Here is an 18822-nt window from a genome sequence, read left to right on the forward strand (position 1 = left end):
CAAACTGTCTTTTAAGATGGCAATAGAAAAAGAATATGATGATTAAGATCTATCAACTCTAGGAAAACTTGCTTTGCTGTGTTTTCTTACAGTGAAATAATGATCTTAAAACTTGAGTGATGAATTGGATGTTCACCTTTAAAAAGTGTTTGTGCAAACTCAGCAGAAAGGTCCAACAAAACTTCTTGCAGTAATTGTTGAAGTGCTAGTAGTGTTTATGAGGAGAGGTGAATTAGCAGGCAGATTCATCTGGTTTGTGGTCCACACACACTGTTTGTGTTAAAATTGCCAATAAAGCTGAGTGGGGTCACTGAGTGTTTGGGAGTCCTGAGGTGGTGATGATGATGATGATAACTCAGCTGTTCCTGCTTATGGCCACTGCCAAAATGACACCCACCTCCCAAGGAAATCCCCAGTGGAAATCAGAGAAACCAGGACTTTTCTGAGCTGTTATGTTCTATGAGTGACAAGCAGGTCATTCTGACAGCTTGGCTTTCTTTGCACCCCTAAAGGATGGCAGTGTATGACGTTTGCTACATATATTATGTGGTAAAGGTGTCACTCATAATGATGTTATATATTTCATAGCAAAGGCTTTAATAGCTACATGCAATTGCAAAAAATGTGCTCTTATTATGCAGCAAAACTTTGTGCTACTGAAGAAACCAAAACATACATTTTTTCAAATTTTGGTGAGACGTGTAATTTTGAAATTTGTCTCAATTGCCTTTTTCCCTTAGTCTTTTGTTTTCCCAGGAAAAAGAATAAAATTGCCTCCTTAATCTGTAATTTAGCAGGACACATTCTTCATTATAAACTTAAATTTTCATACTTATTTTAATAAGATTAAGTATACCTGCTGTGGAAAATGTCAAATATGGCAAGATTTTGGATTTATACTCAGTGGAAGTCATCTTTCATATTTGTGCTTTTGGTTTACATATTGTATCTTTTCCTTTGGTTGGAGCAGTGTCTTCTCCAGCAGTTTTTGCTGAATTTGTGTGAGTAGTGGGCAGAATAGTGGAGCACAGACTTCATATGGAAATGAAAATGAGCATTTAAACAGTGACCAGTCTGTTTGGAGCAGGTGTGCTTGAGAGGTTGATAGAAACAGTTTTGGGGCATGGTGTGAATGGCAGGGGAGCAGTGAAGGATTGCATCACTCTACAGAATGTGGCAGAGAAAGGAGAAGGGGAGTTTTCCTGGGAGCTGGAGGAGAACCACTGAGGCACAAAATAAGCAGTTCCATGAGGGTTTGTGTAAAAGGGACATGCAGTTGGCAAGAGGAGGCTCAGAAAGGCACTCCTGAGATAGCATTTCTGACAGTATGAGGTGCTCACTGTCCTACAAGTCAGTGCAAAAAAGTGGGGGGGGGGGTTGTTTTCTGTTGGGTTTTTTTGGTGTGATGTCTTCAGGCTATATGGAGAGAATAGCTGACTTTTCAAATGTATGCATGCCTTTTAAATGTTTTGTACTCTTAAGTGGTAATACATGGTAAGTAAAAGTTTACCAATTTAAAAATACTTAAAATGCTATTTCACGGATCCTCAGACAGAGTACAGGTGTTATTGTAGCCCTCAGATTTGAAAATCTTAACTTGGTTCTATGGAAATAGCTTTTTAGGTATGCTTCTTCCAGTTTTCAGGCCTTTGTTAATCAGGGGCTGAGATTTCAGTTGGTGATTTTGTTGCACAAAACACAGCCTAGACTGAGTTGTTAGATCTCAAGTAGCTACTTGGACTTTCCATGGATCTGTAATTTATTTTTTTATAAAGCTAGAAATGGAATGGCACAAGTGGTTTATAAGGGGAAAGATGTCACAGTTCTTGGCTTTATTTTTTTTTTTGGTGCTCTGGGTTGACCCCGGCCAGATGCCAGGCACCCACAAAAGCCACTCACACCTCTCTGCAGCTGGACAGAGGAGAGGAAACTTAACAAAGGGTTCATGGATTGGCATAAGATCCAGGGGAAATCACCCAGGCACCTCTGCCACACACTGGGGGTGGCTCTCTACATCCCCCCCCTGGATCCCCAGGGGCTGCAGAGGAATCCCAGCTCTGCCCCTGGAGCACCTCCTGCCCCACTGCCCTTGCTGGCTCCAGCTTCTTTCCCTCACATGTTCTCATCTCCTCCTCCTCTCCTCTGGCTGGAATTAAAGCTGGCCCCAGCTTTGTTTTGATTCTTGCTCAGCTCTGTTGTGCCAGAGGCATTCCCACCATGTCTCACTGTGCCAGCCTTGGCCAGCAGCAGCTCCATCCTCTGAGCCAGCAGGGACTGCCTCTGCTGGACATGGCTGAGGCTTCCAGCAGCTTCTCACAGCAGCCACCTCTGTGCCCCCACTGCCAAAACCAGGCCATGCAAACCAATACTCTTGGCAACCATGAAAACCACTCCAAATTTCCATTTGGTAAAGGTCGTGTGAAGATTTTTGCAGAGTTTTCAGGTACGCCTTTTGAGAGGGATGTTGCGCTGAGGCAGTAACACACCACAGCTCCCAGGCAGGACGCTGGAAGTTCCTGGGGTGTATGGGTGGAATACTTCACAGTTTGCTTCCAGGTGTGCCTGGGGCAGTGCAGCCAGGAGTGAAAATGGCAGCAGTGTGACAGCTGTGGTGACCTCAGCGAGGTGAGGCAGTGTCACACCAGGTCTCTGCCAGTGTCCCCATTCCAGCTGGTGCTGTGTGGCCCTCTGACAGCAGTCCCAGGGGAGTTACTGCATCAAAGCACCACCTTGGTCCCCTTGTTTGATGTGCAGTGCCAAGAGTTGGCTGAAAAACTTGATTTTCCGTTCTCCTGCAGAAACCATTTGTTCTGGTTGGGTGAAGTGTAGTTTTCACTGCTGACGATGGATCATCGTGTGTTTGTACACAGAATTTTAGTGGAGCAACAGTGAAACATCAGGAGCAAGTATTATTATGTATACATAAAAAAATGCTAAAACACCATCAAAGCATCACTGTACATCTCTGTGAAATTACTTGAATGATTGGTGTCATGTCAATGTCTGTGGCAATCAAGAGAAATTAGATGAGAGAAAAGGTTCCATTTATTTTGTTGAAGCTGTGTTAATGCTTTACTTTTTTTACCCTGTGTAGATCCCCCTCAACCGAGTACAATGAGAAATATTTTTATTGCAGAATAGCAGAGATGAACTGAAACCTGCAGAGCCTGAAATACTTTAGAAGACATGGAACTCTTTCTGCTCTTTCCTGTGCTTGAGAAGAGTGGATCATGTCCTGTCTAGCAGAATTACTATGCTATGTGTCATAACAGAATAAAATACTGTGTTCTGACCTGAGCAAAGGACCTGAACCCAAGGATCTGTATTACTTTCCAACTGTGTTATTTCCCATGAATTCTGCAAGGTTGTGAAGTTGTTGCACAGGAAAATCTATTAAGGCCTCACAACCTTAGTCATTGTAAATAACTTTTTATTCTTTTTAAAGCAGGCTGGATTGTCCATATTCCCAGTGTTCTTTTGAAATCTTACATGTGTTTTTCTAGTAGAATGTTGAGATTACTAAAAAGGGAATGAACATGTTGGATATTTTGAGAAGAGATTGCTTGTCTGTAGCAGATGGGAATTTGCTGAACAATTGCCATGCTATTACCCCACACACCCCCCAAATGAGAGTTAATCTGACAGGTATTTTCTGCTTTCTTACATCCTCAGACCATGGTTTCTGAATTGGCTAAGCTTTCTATGTGGTATCTTCAAGTCATTAAATATTAAACCTGACAAGTCTTGTTTCTCCATTTATAGAGAGGAGCTAAAAGCTCTTAGGTTTTTTTTTTTACTTTTCTAACATATGCTGAATATATAAAATGCTTCTCAGGTATTATGTTGAAATATTTTCTCTTAAGCAAGGCAACTTGGTTTAGTCAGATTTTTAACCTTCTAAATGATTTTAACCTTCTAAAATTATTACAGGGACCCTTTGTAGTTCTAGCAGCTTTCCAAGGTGTCAGCACTGGTGAAAATCCCCGCTCAGTCTTGCTCTGGGATGTTTTGATGTGCTCTCTCATCTCAGGCTTGTCAGAACTATGAGCTTGGCTGTTTGTCTTGGTGTTTATGGATGTTCCCTTGCTTACCTGGCCTGCTTTTCCCACTAAGCACTGGTTTTGCAATATATTAAGATAGAAAGGGTAATAGATTTTCACACTAGGTCAGTATGTCCTAGAACATAAATCCTTTATTGACCAAACAAAACATCAGAAGACTGAAAAAGACAGTGGCAGGAATTCTGCATACCTAGGTAGAGCAGAAGGCGTGTGACTGTAGGAAATAAAGGTTTTTAACATAGTTTATTATTTAACTATTCATTATTTGTTATTTATTTGAGATTTTTCTGGAAAGTGGATCCACAGATCACTTAAATAAAAACCTGAAGTCAAAAGGAAGTTGAGGGGAAATGAAGAATATTTTGAGAAATCCTGTGTGTAACAGGCAGTTTTTATTTGAATATAGGCAAAAAGAATGGTAAACTAGAAGAGAGTTTCCTTATCTTCTAACAAATGTTCTGAAATCTTGGTAAAATATTTCAAAGAAATGTATCGTGCTTATAATCTAATAGATTAGTCCTTTTCATCACTATCATCATTACTATCCGACCAAAAAAAGAGTTGGTATTTGTGTTTCCTTTCATGAGGTGATAAATCTTTCAGTGCTGTGCACTTGGTTTGATTAATTGAAGTGTATGAGATAGCCAAGATGCTTAAAACTGTATCTTCTGTTCCACAGAGGAACAGGAATTCAGAGAGCTGGCCTGAACCTTGTAATGCATTATATTTATATTTTATATAAGAATAGTTATAATATAATAAGATATAATATATTAAATATAATATATTATATATTACATATGTAATATATATGTGTATGTGTATAAATAGTCATTATAACCTAATAAAAAGCATCTGGTTTTAGTGAGAGTTTGTGATCAGCAGGATGCCTGTATCCACCACTGTTGCACACAAGGCAGTGCATAACAAACATGTTATATACAGAAGCTGTAACACCACACAGCTGAAAGACTGACATAAAATGTCAACCTAATAATTTTTCAAATTTTTTTTATTTGCCAGCTCCAGAATTTTTCCAGCTGAAGCATCTCTCTACCAAAGAGTAAATTTCTACTTACTCAAAATTTATTTCTTTTTTTGATTAACCTTTTTCTAACCACAGAAGTTTGGCAGATCACAAATCAAAAAGCTGTCACAAACATCTTAGCTATCCACATAGTTATGACTTGTTTAAAGAAATGTAAGAAAATTTCTAGCAATAATTAAATAGTGTTCAGAGTAATTTTTCAAGTGGCTTGGTAGAGCACTACTTCAGGGGCTCTGACATGGATTATGTCTGCTGGGGAACTGGACAATGGCAATTTGTAGTTTTATTCAGGTCTCATTTATTTTCATCTCCCACATATAGAATTTTAAAGTTCATTCATTTGCATGAGTCATGAAGGTAGAAACACTGCCCAGTTGGAAAAAGTAGTATGCATTTTCAAGGAAATTATCCTCATTATATTGGGGAGGAAATACAATCTCTAAACTATATAATAGGTAGCTTAAATTGGTTTAAGTGTGTGAAGTGGGTCATTGTGCTTTTCAGGAGCTGTCAGTTCTTGTTATGTTGAATAGCTGTGTTCAGTTATGGGCTGGACAGCAATCAATTCCAAATTGCACGTGCCATCATGATATCCCTGGTGGAAATTGTCCATTTACACTGTTTCCCAGGTTCTGTGCTCTGCTTACTGGGTGGATTTTTTCTCCTCTAATGAGGAGAGCCTTGTGTAGCTGAGTGTTCTTCCATGTGGTTGGATTCTTAAGTGCCTTCCTTTTAATGGAGTTTTTCTCTCCACATGGAGGCAGTGGCTTCCTGGTGTGGGCAGAAATGTGTTCTGTTTTGCAGGTACTGCTTAAAAATGCAGCAACATGTTGATTAATCTAAGTCTGCCAAATCCATTTAGATTTTGAGAGACAGATAAAATAAATTGTGTAATTGTAAGCCACCTTATATATAGGCAAACCCCAGAAGTTTGAGATTAGATACCCAAGAGAGCATTGGAAACCTCAGAGATGATGGAATCACAGGGTAGCCTGGGCTGGGGCAGACCCATCAGGGTCACTGAGTCCAGCTCCTGGCAGGACACCCCAGGAATTTCATCCTGTGCCTGAGAGCATTGTCCCAGCACTTGCTGAGCTCTGTGTGGTTGGACACACGTGTGCACAAGGTGTGTTCCCTTCTCCCTTGCCATTCCTCTTTTCCTTGTCAAGATGGGAATATTAAGGAACAACCACTTTAAGTCCAAGGAAGAGCAGTAAGCACAAAAGTGCGTGTTAAACTGATCTCTGCAGTGATCAGGTGTCTAAATCCAAAATGCACTAAGGGTTTTACCTGCTTGTGATTCAGTGCACCTCATTCTCCCAGTTATTTTTAAAATGACAAATGCCACTAAAAAGGTGTTTGGTCTCATGGCAGGAACTGGAATTGTTTTCCTGCTGGGTAAATACTAACCACAAGGTAGTGCACTTTTTTTCCATTTTGTTTGTTTCTCTAGGTCCAAGATCTAGTCTCTTTTCTGCACCTTGGCCTTGCTTTACTGAGGGCCCTGCTGAGCAGGGCAGGTACTTCAGTAGTCAGGACATTCCTGCTGAAGGTGTCTTGTTGTGTTCCTGCACACTGAAAAAATTAAATTTTAGTCAGTTTTCTATTTCTTTGAGATAAAGCAGGAAGAGAGTAAAGAGTTAAAGCTGAAGTAGCCACTGAGGGGTGTTCTGGACCAGTTTTCAATGTCAACATACGAAAAGACATAAACCATTACTTTGGGAGCAGCCCTATTACTTCTGAGACAAGTTGAGTGCCGTTACCTAATTCCTGCTGTGCAGGGGGGAGAGATGGCATTGTTATAACTGAACTTGGGGCTATTCTTTTTTTCCTTTCTTACAGGAAGCAGCTTCAGCCTCTCCTGGGGCGCTTCAGCCAGTCAGAGGCTTTGTTAATCTCGTCTGGAGTTGAGCCAGGGACCCTGGACGGTGTTCTCCTGGATGCTGGCTGTTCCTCCATGCAGTTAGACACGCCTGAAAGAGGCTTTTCCCTGCAGAAGGATGGGCCCTTGGACATGAGGATGGATCAAGACAGGTACGTTATAGTAGAGCATTTCTTCTTGAACCTCAAGAACTGTCTGCTCTGCAACCCCTGTGCGTTTCCTTTCCTCTTAAAATGGAGAATTCTTATCCTCAACCACATCAGGTACTGCACGAGTGTCCTGCCTTTCTTTTGCCAAAGAGCTTTTTTCTGTCTTAGTGCTCAGCCCTGGTTATTGTCTTTGCCTTCTTGTAAATGAGAGGAAGGTTCCAGTGGTGAGTGATTAAAGCAGTAATGTTTTATTAGTTGCACCTTTAAAGGTAACATTTTTGGAGTGTGTGGTGCACAGTCACAGGAACATTTCTCTTTCAGAAGCCTGCTATTTCCACAGTTTCTCTGCCTGTACTTTATCTGCAGGCTCACAACTTCTTGCTGCAGTCCCTTTCCTTTTCTGCCACATTTGCTATTTGTGGAAACTTCACTTGAGCAGGTCCAGTTGCTCCCTCAGGAAAGGAACAGTGTTCCTCTTATGTGCAGTGACCATATGATCCAATTGCTTCTCTGTGAAAGGAACATAATAAAAATGAATTAATAAAATCCTATTTGTTATATCTGCTAGCTTAAATCAGATAGTTATATTGCTTTTAGCATGCTAGTGTGAAGTTGTGTTCCATGCCCATGTGTTTCTTGCAAATTCTGCTTAGCAAAATTACAAGCTTCCTTTCTCTTTGTATGGGAGACACATCAGGCTTAATTGTCAAATTAATGGTTACTGAGGAAATCACCTCCATTTAAATTAAAATTGGTGTTCAGTACTTTCAAGAGCATGAAAATCAGTAGTGGAGTGATAGTTTCCACTTAGGCAGCGTTTTTCATCTTCAGACAACCTGATGTATTTCTGCAGCACTTTGCTTTTTGCATGAGCAACCAAAGAGGTGTCTTTTCTGGGTGATGGTTGTAATGGCACGACACACCACATAACAGAGAATGGCACTTTTTTCTTGGTGTTCTGATGAACATGGTGTCTTAAGAAATGCCATTTGTTCTGTCATTGCCCACAAGAGTCAATGGGAAGGCTCAATTTCTAAGGAATTAGCTTACTATATTAATGTTAAGTCTCAACACAGCAAATTTCATGATACTTTCTTTTGCTGGTCTTGTGCAAAATGCTCCCATGGTTCTCCTAGGACTCAGCCCTCAGATTTCAGGAATCTGAACTCCAGGCTTGCGTGTGAGTCAGATGCATCATGAGAAAACAAACACAGAACAGGAGCATAAGAGCAAAGGGTACCTGAGGCATGACAAAAGCCTTACACTGTGGTTGTTGCTATGATACTACATGCCTCTAAGTTTTTTTATCCTTTGTTAAGATACTGCAGGGGAATAAAAAATGCCTGAAAGTGAAGAAGTGAATTTAGAAGAGAATTTATTAGGTAGTTTGTATGTTTTCTCTGATTAGTAAACCCCCAGGTGATGTTCAGAAAATATCCTGAACTATTTCAGTGGTCAGGTGACAGAGATGTAGATACACAGATTGAAGGCTTACACTGTTTAAATTGTAATAAGTCCTGTGGTTTATATGACTAGGTCATTTCTGTTATCTCAGGAGAGTATTTCTATATAGATTCTTATGCCTTTTAGTGAAAAATCATGTTTAATTATCTTCATTAGCAATTGTTTTCATAGCAGGAGATGTGAAAGAAAAGATCCTTGAAATCAGTTCTGGCTAGAAAACAACGTGGCTAAAATAGTGGCTAAAATGAACCTGTAAGGGGCAAGTTTATGTTTTAAATCTGGCTAAAGAGAAAGGTCACGCATAATTTCCATCCTAGCATGATCCTGGAATATATTTATTCTTAATTTAACATTACTCTTCACTAAAAGGCATAAGAATCTATATTTAAATACTCTCCTGAGGAAATAGAAATGACCTAGTCATATAAACTCCAGGACCTACTACAATTTAAACAGTGTAACCCTTCAACCTGTGTATCTACATCTTTGTCACCGGGCTACTGAAATGGTTTAAGGTATTTTATGAACATCATCTATGGGTTTGCTAATCAGAGAAAACATGCAAGCTACCTAATAAATTCTTTATCCTAAACTATTAAGCATCGTTTATAACAACACTTGGAAGTTAAAACTGTTCTAATTGAAATTAAGGAATGAACTCCGCTTAGACCAGCGAGAGAAAGGGATGTAAAAGGCGCAAGCATAGTTTATGACAGCATTTGGAAGTTAAAACTGTTGTAACTGAAGTTAGGGAGCAAACTCCCCCTAGACCAGCGAGAAAAGGGGATGTGAAAGGCGCGAGCTCTTTCCACAGCGCTGCCAGCTCCAATCTGCACACCTCGCAGGCAGTGTGCAGGGTGTGTGTGGCTCCTGGAAGCTCACCTCTGGTGGCTGGCAGCTGATGTCAGAGGACTAATCGGACTAACTGGCTGCTGTGTGTGCAGGTTCCCTGCCATGGCCACGGCTGCCGATGTGGTGAACGCCCTGGAGCAGCGGGCGCTGGCGGCGGTGCTCAGCGCGTACGGCGAGGAGAGGCACGCCAGGAGAATCGCCTCTGCCATCGTGCAGGCACGCAGCATCTACCCCATCACCAGGACCAGGCAGCTGGCAAGCATCGTGGCAGGTACCCTCATTAATTCTGCACAGGAGGGAAGGAAATATTAATCCCCGCCAAGTCCCAGAGGGATCTATTTGTACTTGGAGTGGTGCAGGACATTATCCTGCCCCTTCTGCTGTGATCTCAGCTCTCTTCTTTTTTTTAATTTTTTTTTGTATTGTAGTTTGACAATTAGTTCAATAATAGATTCAATATAAAGTGGTTTATCATTTCATCGACCACAGAATGACAGCAGCCTTGGGTATTCTTTATCCTGGCTATTGATCCTTTCAAATATCAGATATGTCATATCTGTCTTAGTTTTAAATTTCTGTGTTTTAATATTTTAAAGGGAGGTACCATGGCAGTTTCCATGAATAGCCCCAAGTTTAATTTTCAGATATTTTCTGTCTTTTTAAAGAATCAGGAAGCACAAAGCAATATGGCTTGCTTCAATTTGGGCCAACTAGATGAGCCTGAAGAGACTATTGAAACACTTCACCTTCCTTGCTCCTCACTGTAAACAACTTGAAAAAAATACAGTTAGGCAGGAGCAGTGCCTGCATCAAGAACCTTTATGTTTGTTTTCTCAAGTAAAAATTTCCATAAGACACGAATCCTGTCCATTTAACATAATATGTAGTATCAGGATGTTTTTATTTTTTTAAACAAATGATGAAAATCACTACATCTTGTCACAAATGAGTCTAAACTGCTGACTTTGAATACAGACCTTTAAAATTCTAATCCAAATTTAACATTTTCCTAATAACAGTTTAAAATATTTTATTGGTATCCTGAAGAGTATTAAAAATTTCATAGCATTCTTAAAAATTTGCATTACTTAAACTGGAGGTCTAAGGCACTTAAATTTAACAATGGAGAAATTAAAAAGTCTGGATTTGTAGAAGCCAGGCTACTTTAGCAAAATGCCCAGTCAATCAAGGCTCAAAGTTTAGCTGATGTGATAAAAGGACCTAAAGACACTGCTTGCTGTTGTAGGCCCCTGCTGTAAATATAATGAATATGACCAATCTTAAAAAGAAGAAAAATCAAAGAGATAAAGCACTATGAGGCTTTTATCAACCTTACATTTTTAATATCATCATTAGCAACATCCTGAAATAACAATTTTGAGCTTTGCTGTATATATTGCTTGCTTTTTGAAAAAGTGTTGATCAAGACAGTGTACTGCTCCTGAGCTGGAAGGAACTGTCTCACTGTGTTAAAGATATAACATGTTACAGACAAGCAACTCAGTAATTCTGAAATAATTTTGTGCCATAGCTGTAGCTAAGAGAATGAAAATACAGGTGTATACAGCAGCTGGAGATCCCTTCATGTTTCATGTGCTGCATGTGAGTCAGCAGTTGATGTTCCTTTGCTGTGACCATGAGGATTTTTTTGTCCTCACTTTAAATTCCCTGTTATATTTAAAGAGATCCTTGATCCACAAGTCAGGTATGCATCAGGTAGTGTACATGCCAAAAACAATGAGGCCAGCACACATCTGCCAAGGCATTAAATATGCGTGTTTGATGTGCTTTTTTGGGAGTACCCAAGTAATTGTGCCAATTTTAGAGCTGTTACACTGATCTCTGTTTGCGTCAAACTTCCTCCAGTTTTAATTTGGTTCATCCAGTAAGGAAGAACTCTGGTGGATCCTATCAGTTTTTAAACTGATTAAGAAAATGTTAAGGAAATTGTTCATAGTTGTGATACATTTTGATTCATTTATCATCTGTAATTAACATATATTCTTACATAAAATTATATTGGTGAAGTTACTGGGATAAGCCAGAGCTACAGTGCCAGAGACCACAGCTACAGGAACCTCTTGATGGCACAGCCCAAAAAAACACTGACTAGTTCAGGACTTGACCAGATGAAGATTTATGACCTATTAGTTAAATGTCATGTCCTTTAAAAAATAAAATATTAATTAGAATAATAAATTCTTGCATTTTAGATTTTGCAGATTCTCTGCAAGCCTAATTACCTTCCAGAGCAGGGTCATCATTTTTACCTGGTGTGGGAACCAGAACCAAAGCAATACAAGCTGGGTGTCAGCATCTGAGAATCTGTGTAGTGCCTGTATTTCTTTCTCCTCTTATTGATTACTGTGGCTTCAGATGTTCCAGAGCTCCCAAGTTTTATCTTAAGGTCCAGCTGATCATCATAATCAAAGTGAATCTAGGCTTGGACTAACCTGAGCTTGGAAAATTTCATTTATTTTTATAGAATGCTAAATTTATGGTCTTTCCTACCATCCCCAAAAGGTTAGCAATATGTGTAGCAGTTCCTAATCCATTGGGAGATAAAAGCCAAGGATGTAGTTTAAAAAAAAAAAAAACCAAGGAAACAAAATAGCTTTAATAATTTTGCCTTCCTCTTTGATTTTATAAATATTATCCAAAAGGCTTCTGATCAGTTCAAATAAGACCTCTAGGAGCTGTGGAATCTGCAGTAGGAGGAGTTTGGGGAACTCATCTTTTCCTGCAGCACAGTGGAACTCTTCTCACTGTTGATAATTTTCACAGAGCTGTTTGCAGCCTTGAGTGCTCTGTAAACAAATACTGAAAATCAGTAGTTCTCCACTGAAGGGTTGTGAAGAGGTGTGTGAAAGTTGATTAAGAAGCACTTCCTGATGCCTTTTGTTGTACCTCATTGAGTAGTTTGGAAACACTAGGTCTGACTGCATGTGCAGGAAAACTCATTAAAAATGGTGAAATTTTTAGAATTAAATTTTCACGTGCTTTTCCTGTGCGGCTAATGGTCTATTTTGATTTCTTTTCAGGGGGGCAATATACCTTTTTATCTATTAATTTTTGTTCCAAATTTATTTTTTCTGAGCATTATTTAGGTACATACTCTATTAACAGACAATTTTGAGATCATGTGATCAATTGGCCTTAGCCTGAAAGGAGGTGATGATGACATGTTAAAGAAATTTTCAAAGTTTAAAGAGAACTTTAATCTGTGAGGTCAATTTCATTCAGACTGGCTCACTTTTACAGGCTTTAATTATCAGTTTGGAATTTGTAATGTTGCCTGCGTTTCAGATGGGTGAGAACTAACACTGTGCTGAGGGAGCCTAGACAAAAGGACATTGTCTGCGTCACAGAACCTTGTTAAATGCAGTGCTAATTGAACAGACGAGTTCCTGCCAACAGGTGCACGCTCTGAATTCCTTCTTACACTCTCCCACTCTCTCACACTCTGGGGACTTGGACAGTTCCTATTGACAGGCACAGCACACTGCTAATTTCATTCACAAGCTTTTAAAATTTCAATACATTTCAACATGAGAACCTATTAGATTTTTTTTTTTAAGTGTAAGTATCATCAGGGCATCCTAAAACTAAAAACGGTTCTTTCTCTCATTGGGATTCCAAACCAGTCATCTAGCCAGAAGCATGGTGTTTTTATGAATGAAATTCACTTTACAAGCTTCTCATACAGATTTTTTTCCCTTTTTTTAATGTTTTTGTACATTGAACAGCCAGTTACCAGGAAAGATTTTCTTTAAGCATCTTGGTAACTGGAGGGGCCTGGGTGAGAAGTGATGTGCCTGAGCAGAAAGCACAAATAGATTTTGATTTAACTGAACTAGAGGAGTCAAAATGATAGGGGGATTTTTCACCCATGGAACATTGATCAGAATCTATTGCCTTGGCTAAAAAGCTGAAGGCCAGTGTGACAGAAATTACATTCCATATATAATAATAACCAGATTAGAATAACCAGAGATTACATTTATGAGTTAATCCCAGACTTTGACAGTAGACCAGTAAGTCTTAGAACATGTAAACAGTTGGATTTTGGTTTTACTCTGGGAGGGCTTGCTTGCATAAAACTGCAAAGTGGCTGCATTTCTTTACCAATCTCCTGAATATTAGTATCCTGTGCTTTATTATAGGAGCTGCAGTGCTCTTTGTGTGTGTTCAACTGAGGCATGAAAAGGTTGTGTTAGACTTACAGAAGATATCTGGGCTTTGATTAATTTTTCTTTAGTGTGTGATAAATTATTCATAGTAATAAATTAATGTCAGAGTTAATTGTCATAGAAGGTTATTGTAGGAGGAAACTGCACTCAACAGCCACAGCAGGATAAGTGGAAGAACCTTGCAAAGACCTGTGAGTGTCCTAATCATGCTAAAAGCCTCAGTGTCATTGTTCCTTTTTTTATCTAATCAGTATTGCAGTTGCAAAATATCAGTGTTGATGAGCAGACCAATGAAAACCTGATATCAGCACACTATGTCCATTTACATTTTTACAAAGCCTTTTGAAGTTGAATTTAGATGGATGGGATGGTTTGGGTTGAAAGGGGCCTTAAAGCCCATCCATTTCCACCTGCCTTGCCATGGGCAGGGACACATTCCTCTAGACCAGGTTGCTCAAAACCTTGTCCAGCCTGGCCTGGACATTTGCAGGAATGGGGACTCTACAGAGCAACCTGTTCTAGTCTCTCCCCACCCACAAAGTGAATAATTTCTTCTAATCTGATCCATTCCATAGTTCTGAGCAGCCTACCAGTGCTGGTGGCTGTCACCTGACCTGTAAACAAAGTTGTGTTTATTTTGCCTAGCACAATGTTCCTTTCTGCTGTGCACTGAGAGACTGAGCTCTCATCACACACAGCTGGCACTCAGTGGCTGTTCCAAGGGCTCCACCTTCAAAATCTCCCTTCACAGGTGTGCAAAGAGACATGGAAACAGAGGCCCTGCCAATAGGCACAAGCTTGGTGTTGGATTCTTGGGATTTCTCGGGATTTCTCATGCTCTGTGGTTTTTAGCTCTCCTTTTAATTGAGGTCTCTCACCAAAACAAGGTTTGTGATTTCTACAATGAGAGCACACGTTCTTTTTATGATTCATGGCCAACACAGAAGGTGATGTTCTCAAGGACAGAATTACATTGACTAGCTAGTACAGCTTTTTCTGGAGTTTGTAAATGATGGAGAAGCCTCACTCCTGCAGGCTGCATCTGCTGGTTGGTGAGAGAGCTTCAGGCCACAAATTCACATGCTCTCATTGGTTGGGAGAAGTCAGTCCTGGTGCCAGTTTGTGTCTTGAAGGATTCAGACTATAAGGATTGGAAGTAGCCACAGCTCCAATGGGGTCTCTTCAGTGAATTTAGGAGCTGTTAGCTTTGGAGATCAGAGGAGGAAGGTAGGTAGGAAAATCAATTATGCAGAAACATGTCTTAGAGACATAGCATATATGATAACAGTTTTGTTAATAATAATTGACTTTTAAAATCCCATCATTTCCCTCTGTCTTTACGGAGCACTGAGATTGCTTTTGTGTTGTGATATGCTTTGTGAACACTTAGGCTTTCTGACATAAGTAAAATCTTACCTTTAAAACTCTCAAGAATTGCACTAATAAATTCTTCTGTGTAAGCATATTACGGGTAATGATAGTTATTAATCTTTTTAATCACCTGTGCAAATTTGAATTTAGACAACTAGTTTCAGAAGTACATTATTCCCCCTTTTCACTGCACTATGTAGAATATCAGTTACTTGATGGTGAGCTGCATTTACTTCAAACTTTTTGCTTCATTATGTTGTAGCTTAGCACTGACATGAAATTAGGGCATTCTAATACATACATACCAATTGTATTGCCTCTTGTTTAGACAAATAACTGTCCACTTATGTGCTAACATGATTTATTCAATTTATCTTTAGCAGACTCCTGTGGTCACTTAGGTAATAGATTATAAATTTACTCGCGTTTTACAGATCTTACAGGGTTCTTGCACTTCAGTCCCTCTGATCCATCAATCAGGCTTCTCTAGCTTTTTCTTCTGTACCCATGTAATGAAAGTTCAAGCTTAAAATACATTAAATATTGATATATTAAAATTTCTATCAAAATTTTGGTCTCTGCAAAAACGTGTTTGACTCATAAGAATTTTGGGGAAAGGAAGAGAGTTTTGTGCATCTAATAAAAAAAAAGTTTAATCTGGTGATTTTAGGTCTGACAAACCTTGACACATTCTGCTGTGTAGGCACGTAAAAACACAGCAGTGTCAGCTGCATTTTCTAAATTTCTCAAGGGATTTTTGTGAACATTTGAAGAAACACAGGCATATAGTGTTCAACAATTGCTATTCCCAAACAAGGATGCCTCTTTTAACCTTTAGGCAATTCATTGAAAGATAGTTATTACCAGGTAGACATTGTCTTCAGTTATCTCTGCCTGTGAAGAAATGCAGTTATCTGGAAACCACAGGTAAGACTGTGTCCATTGTAAATGAATTTTTTTCCTTAAAAGTGTTACACAGCCACAAATTCCAAAACTGACATCGATTACACTGAGCTGTAAGGTGGGACTTGTCTGTCCTATCTTTTTTTTTTCTTTATCTGGATTTCAGCCATTATTTTTTAGTTTAAATTGGTGATGATTTTGGAGAAGGAACTTCTCTAAAAGAGTCTAGGGAAAAAACTCAACCACAAAGTATCTTAATTTAGTAGGCTTTACGTTCAGAGATGCAAATTCCAAACATAAAATAAAGATGCATTACAAAGAAGGAAGCTCACTACTCAAGGTTCAGTTTTGAATATGCTTCCCTGTAAAGTCACCTTGCATGAGTGGGTGTCAAGATGTAGGAATATGAAGTTATTAACATGCATCTTTTGAAATGTGTAACAGGTGCTTTTCCAGCATCGGCGCTCTACGCACGGAAGGACTTGCTTCAGAGACCTGTGCATGTTGCCACTAAAACTTTCCAAGGCCTGAGAATATTTGTGAATGACGAGCTCCATGAACTCCTGATAGGGCTGAAGACAGCTGAGAAGTTCCTGAGGCCTGGAGGTCGCCTCGTGGCCCTGTCCTTTCATTCCCTGGAAGATCGAATCATCAAACGCTTCCTTCATGGCATTGATGTGACAGAGAAGTACAACCTTGGCTCCAAGCAGAAGATCAGACAGGCTCTGAAAAACGCTTCCAAAGGAGAGAACACACAAGGATCTCCCTGTGGAAAATCCAACTCCAAGTGGATTTCTATACAGAAAAAAGTTCTCACACCCCAGGCCAAGGATATTCAAACAAACCCAAGAGGAAGGTCGGCCAAGCTAAGAGCTGCTATTAAACTCTAAACCAAAATATATGATTACATGATTGTATCATTTCCTGAAATTCTGTTTTCCAGAATGCTAACTGAACAGATATTGTCAAACTGAAAAAATAAAATGAAGGCTGTGAGAAAACATTTCTTTCTTACCTTTGTGCTTCTTTTTGGTGAGGAAGTAGTATGGAGCATGAAAATGCTAACGGAATGCCTATAAGTGGGTGTCACTAATTATATAAAAAATACATGTTTTTTTAAAAGAGCATCAAACACCAAGTTTATAAAAATTGCAGGTTTGATGTATTTGTAGTATTCCCTTTAGATTAATTTCAAAATCCTGGCATTAACAGTCTAAATTCAGTAGCTAATTGATATGTATTTTTATGGGGGTGGATTTCACACACCTAATTCAGATGTCTGGTTTAGTCTAGAGTAAGTTTAAACTAATCTAAGAATTTTTGATATCTGTGTCTCTCTATCCCAGCTAACTCGTTGCATGAATGCCACTGGGACAAGATGTAATTCTGAAATAAAGTGACATCATCATGGCATGTTCTGCCCAGGAATTTGTAAATAGACTCTTAGCTTTTTTTCAAGTAAGTATTTATGTCAGAGTGATCACCTGGTTGTTTAATGATTAGTAATTGTAAATAATACACATATCTTGGGGGAAAAAAGGGTTATTAAAAATCCACTGTTGGCACTGGGACGCTACAGTAAAGCAGTCAGATTTGTACTTGACCATTGAATTTTTTCCTGCAACCATAACTTCTGTGCACAAATCCTCTACAGCTTTTAGGTGTCGATGGAACTATAATGAACCCATCAAAAAAGAAGTGTTGTGGGTCTTATGAAGTATTCTCCTTTGCTGGTGGATTGTTTAGTAAGAGGTAAGTATTAAATTATTTTAGGAAAGGCTAACTAGATTTCTGTTTGGGTGCTATACTTGGCTATTGAGCATTTAACATAATTTGTTTAGTTACTATGAATTCAATTTAGTTTTGGGTTTATGTTTTCTCTTAAGAGACCACTTGTTTTCTAGTTTTACTTGCTACAAATGAATGGAAAATAGTACAAGTTTCAACAACTTTGACCTCTGACTCATCTCTTCAGGAAAACGTCTTAGTTTTGATAATCAAATTGGTACCAGGATTTCATTTGTGTTGTCTGAAACTTGGTTGGTAGAATTTAAAAAATGCAATTTCTGACTCAGCTAAAGGACTACTATGCTGGCTTCTGAGCAACTGACTGGATCCTTCTGAACCTGACTTTTATCCTCTTTGTGTTGATGTAAATTATGACTTCCTGGTGGGTTTTTGAGTCATGTTGACACAAGATGATATTTAGGTTCAATGTCTAATATGCAATATAGTGAAATAGCTGGATATTGTTTAATTCATTGGTAAAGGTAAGTCATATAATGTGTTCTTGGGTATAGATGATAACATCTGTCTCCAACCTGAAATAACAGATAATGGGCATTTCATTCTTTTTTGAAATTTCAATATTTTTCCACTAGCTTCATTATACATGCTGCTTAAATAAAACATTCCACTTCAAATACTATTGCTTACTTTTGTCATCTTTAAGACAACACGCTGTACCCTAAACAGCCTGTTTTTTTTGGGGGGGGGAGGCAAACATTAAATATAAATAGCTAAGGTTATTTTTAGCTGAGATTTCCTACTGGAATGTATTTCAATGGTAGATTTGAAAAATTGTGCCTCCAGCATAGGCTCAGAGAAGTTGTAGTGACATGCTGTGCCTTTTCAGGACACACTTCAGGGAAAGACCATCCAAAACTGCTACCTCAGAAATTATATGAGAGCACTAAAATTCCTTATGCTTAAAACAGTGTTGAAAATCCACACTTGTCACACCTAAATTCAAAGGCCCAGTTTCTTAGGATAATTGAACTACTGCATACAGGGTTGTGTAAATACGCTCCCTCGTTTAGGAAAAGAGGCTTTTCTTTGCCTTTAGGTTGGAGTTGTACAGCCAGGACAGCACATAATTTGTTGATTTCTTTTTTTTCCCTTT

At 39.0% G+C, this 18822-nt stretch overlaps 1 protein-coding gene across 3 annotated transcripts in view; it reads left to right on the forward strand.

Annotated features, from left to right (window-relative positions):
* Window positions 1-16923, forward strand: part of METTL15 (methyltransferase 15, mitochondrial 12S rRNA N4-cytidine) — an 80338-nt gene extending 63415 nt beyond the window's left edge. For all 3 annotated transcript variants that reach the window (XM_064426037.1, XM_064426038.1, XM_064426039.1), the window contains 3 exons: window positions 6952-7143; window positions 9549-9727; window positions 16365-16923. In XM_064426037.1, the coding sequence (XP_064282107.1) occupies window positions 6952-7143; window positions 9549-9727; window positions 16365-16810 (817 nt within the window). In that variant the 3' untranslated portion in view covers window positions 16811-16923. The remainder of the gene's footprint in view (window positions 1-6951; window positions 7144-9548; window positions 9728-16364) is intronic.
* The last annotated feature ends 1899 nt before the right edge of the window (window positions 16924-18822 follow it).

Source organism: Passer domesticus, chromosome 6 (genome assembly GCF_036417665.1).
Source record: "Passer domesticus isolate bPasDom1 chromosome 6, bPasDom1.hap1, whole genome shotgun sequence".
NCBI classification, from domain to species: domain Eukaryota; kingdom Metazoa; phylum Chordata; class Aves; order Passeriformes; family Passeridae; genus Passer; species Passer domesticus.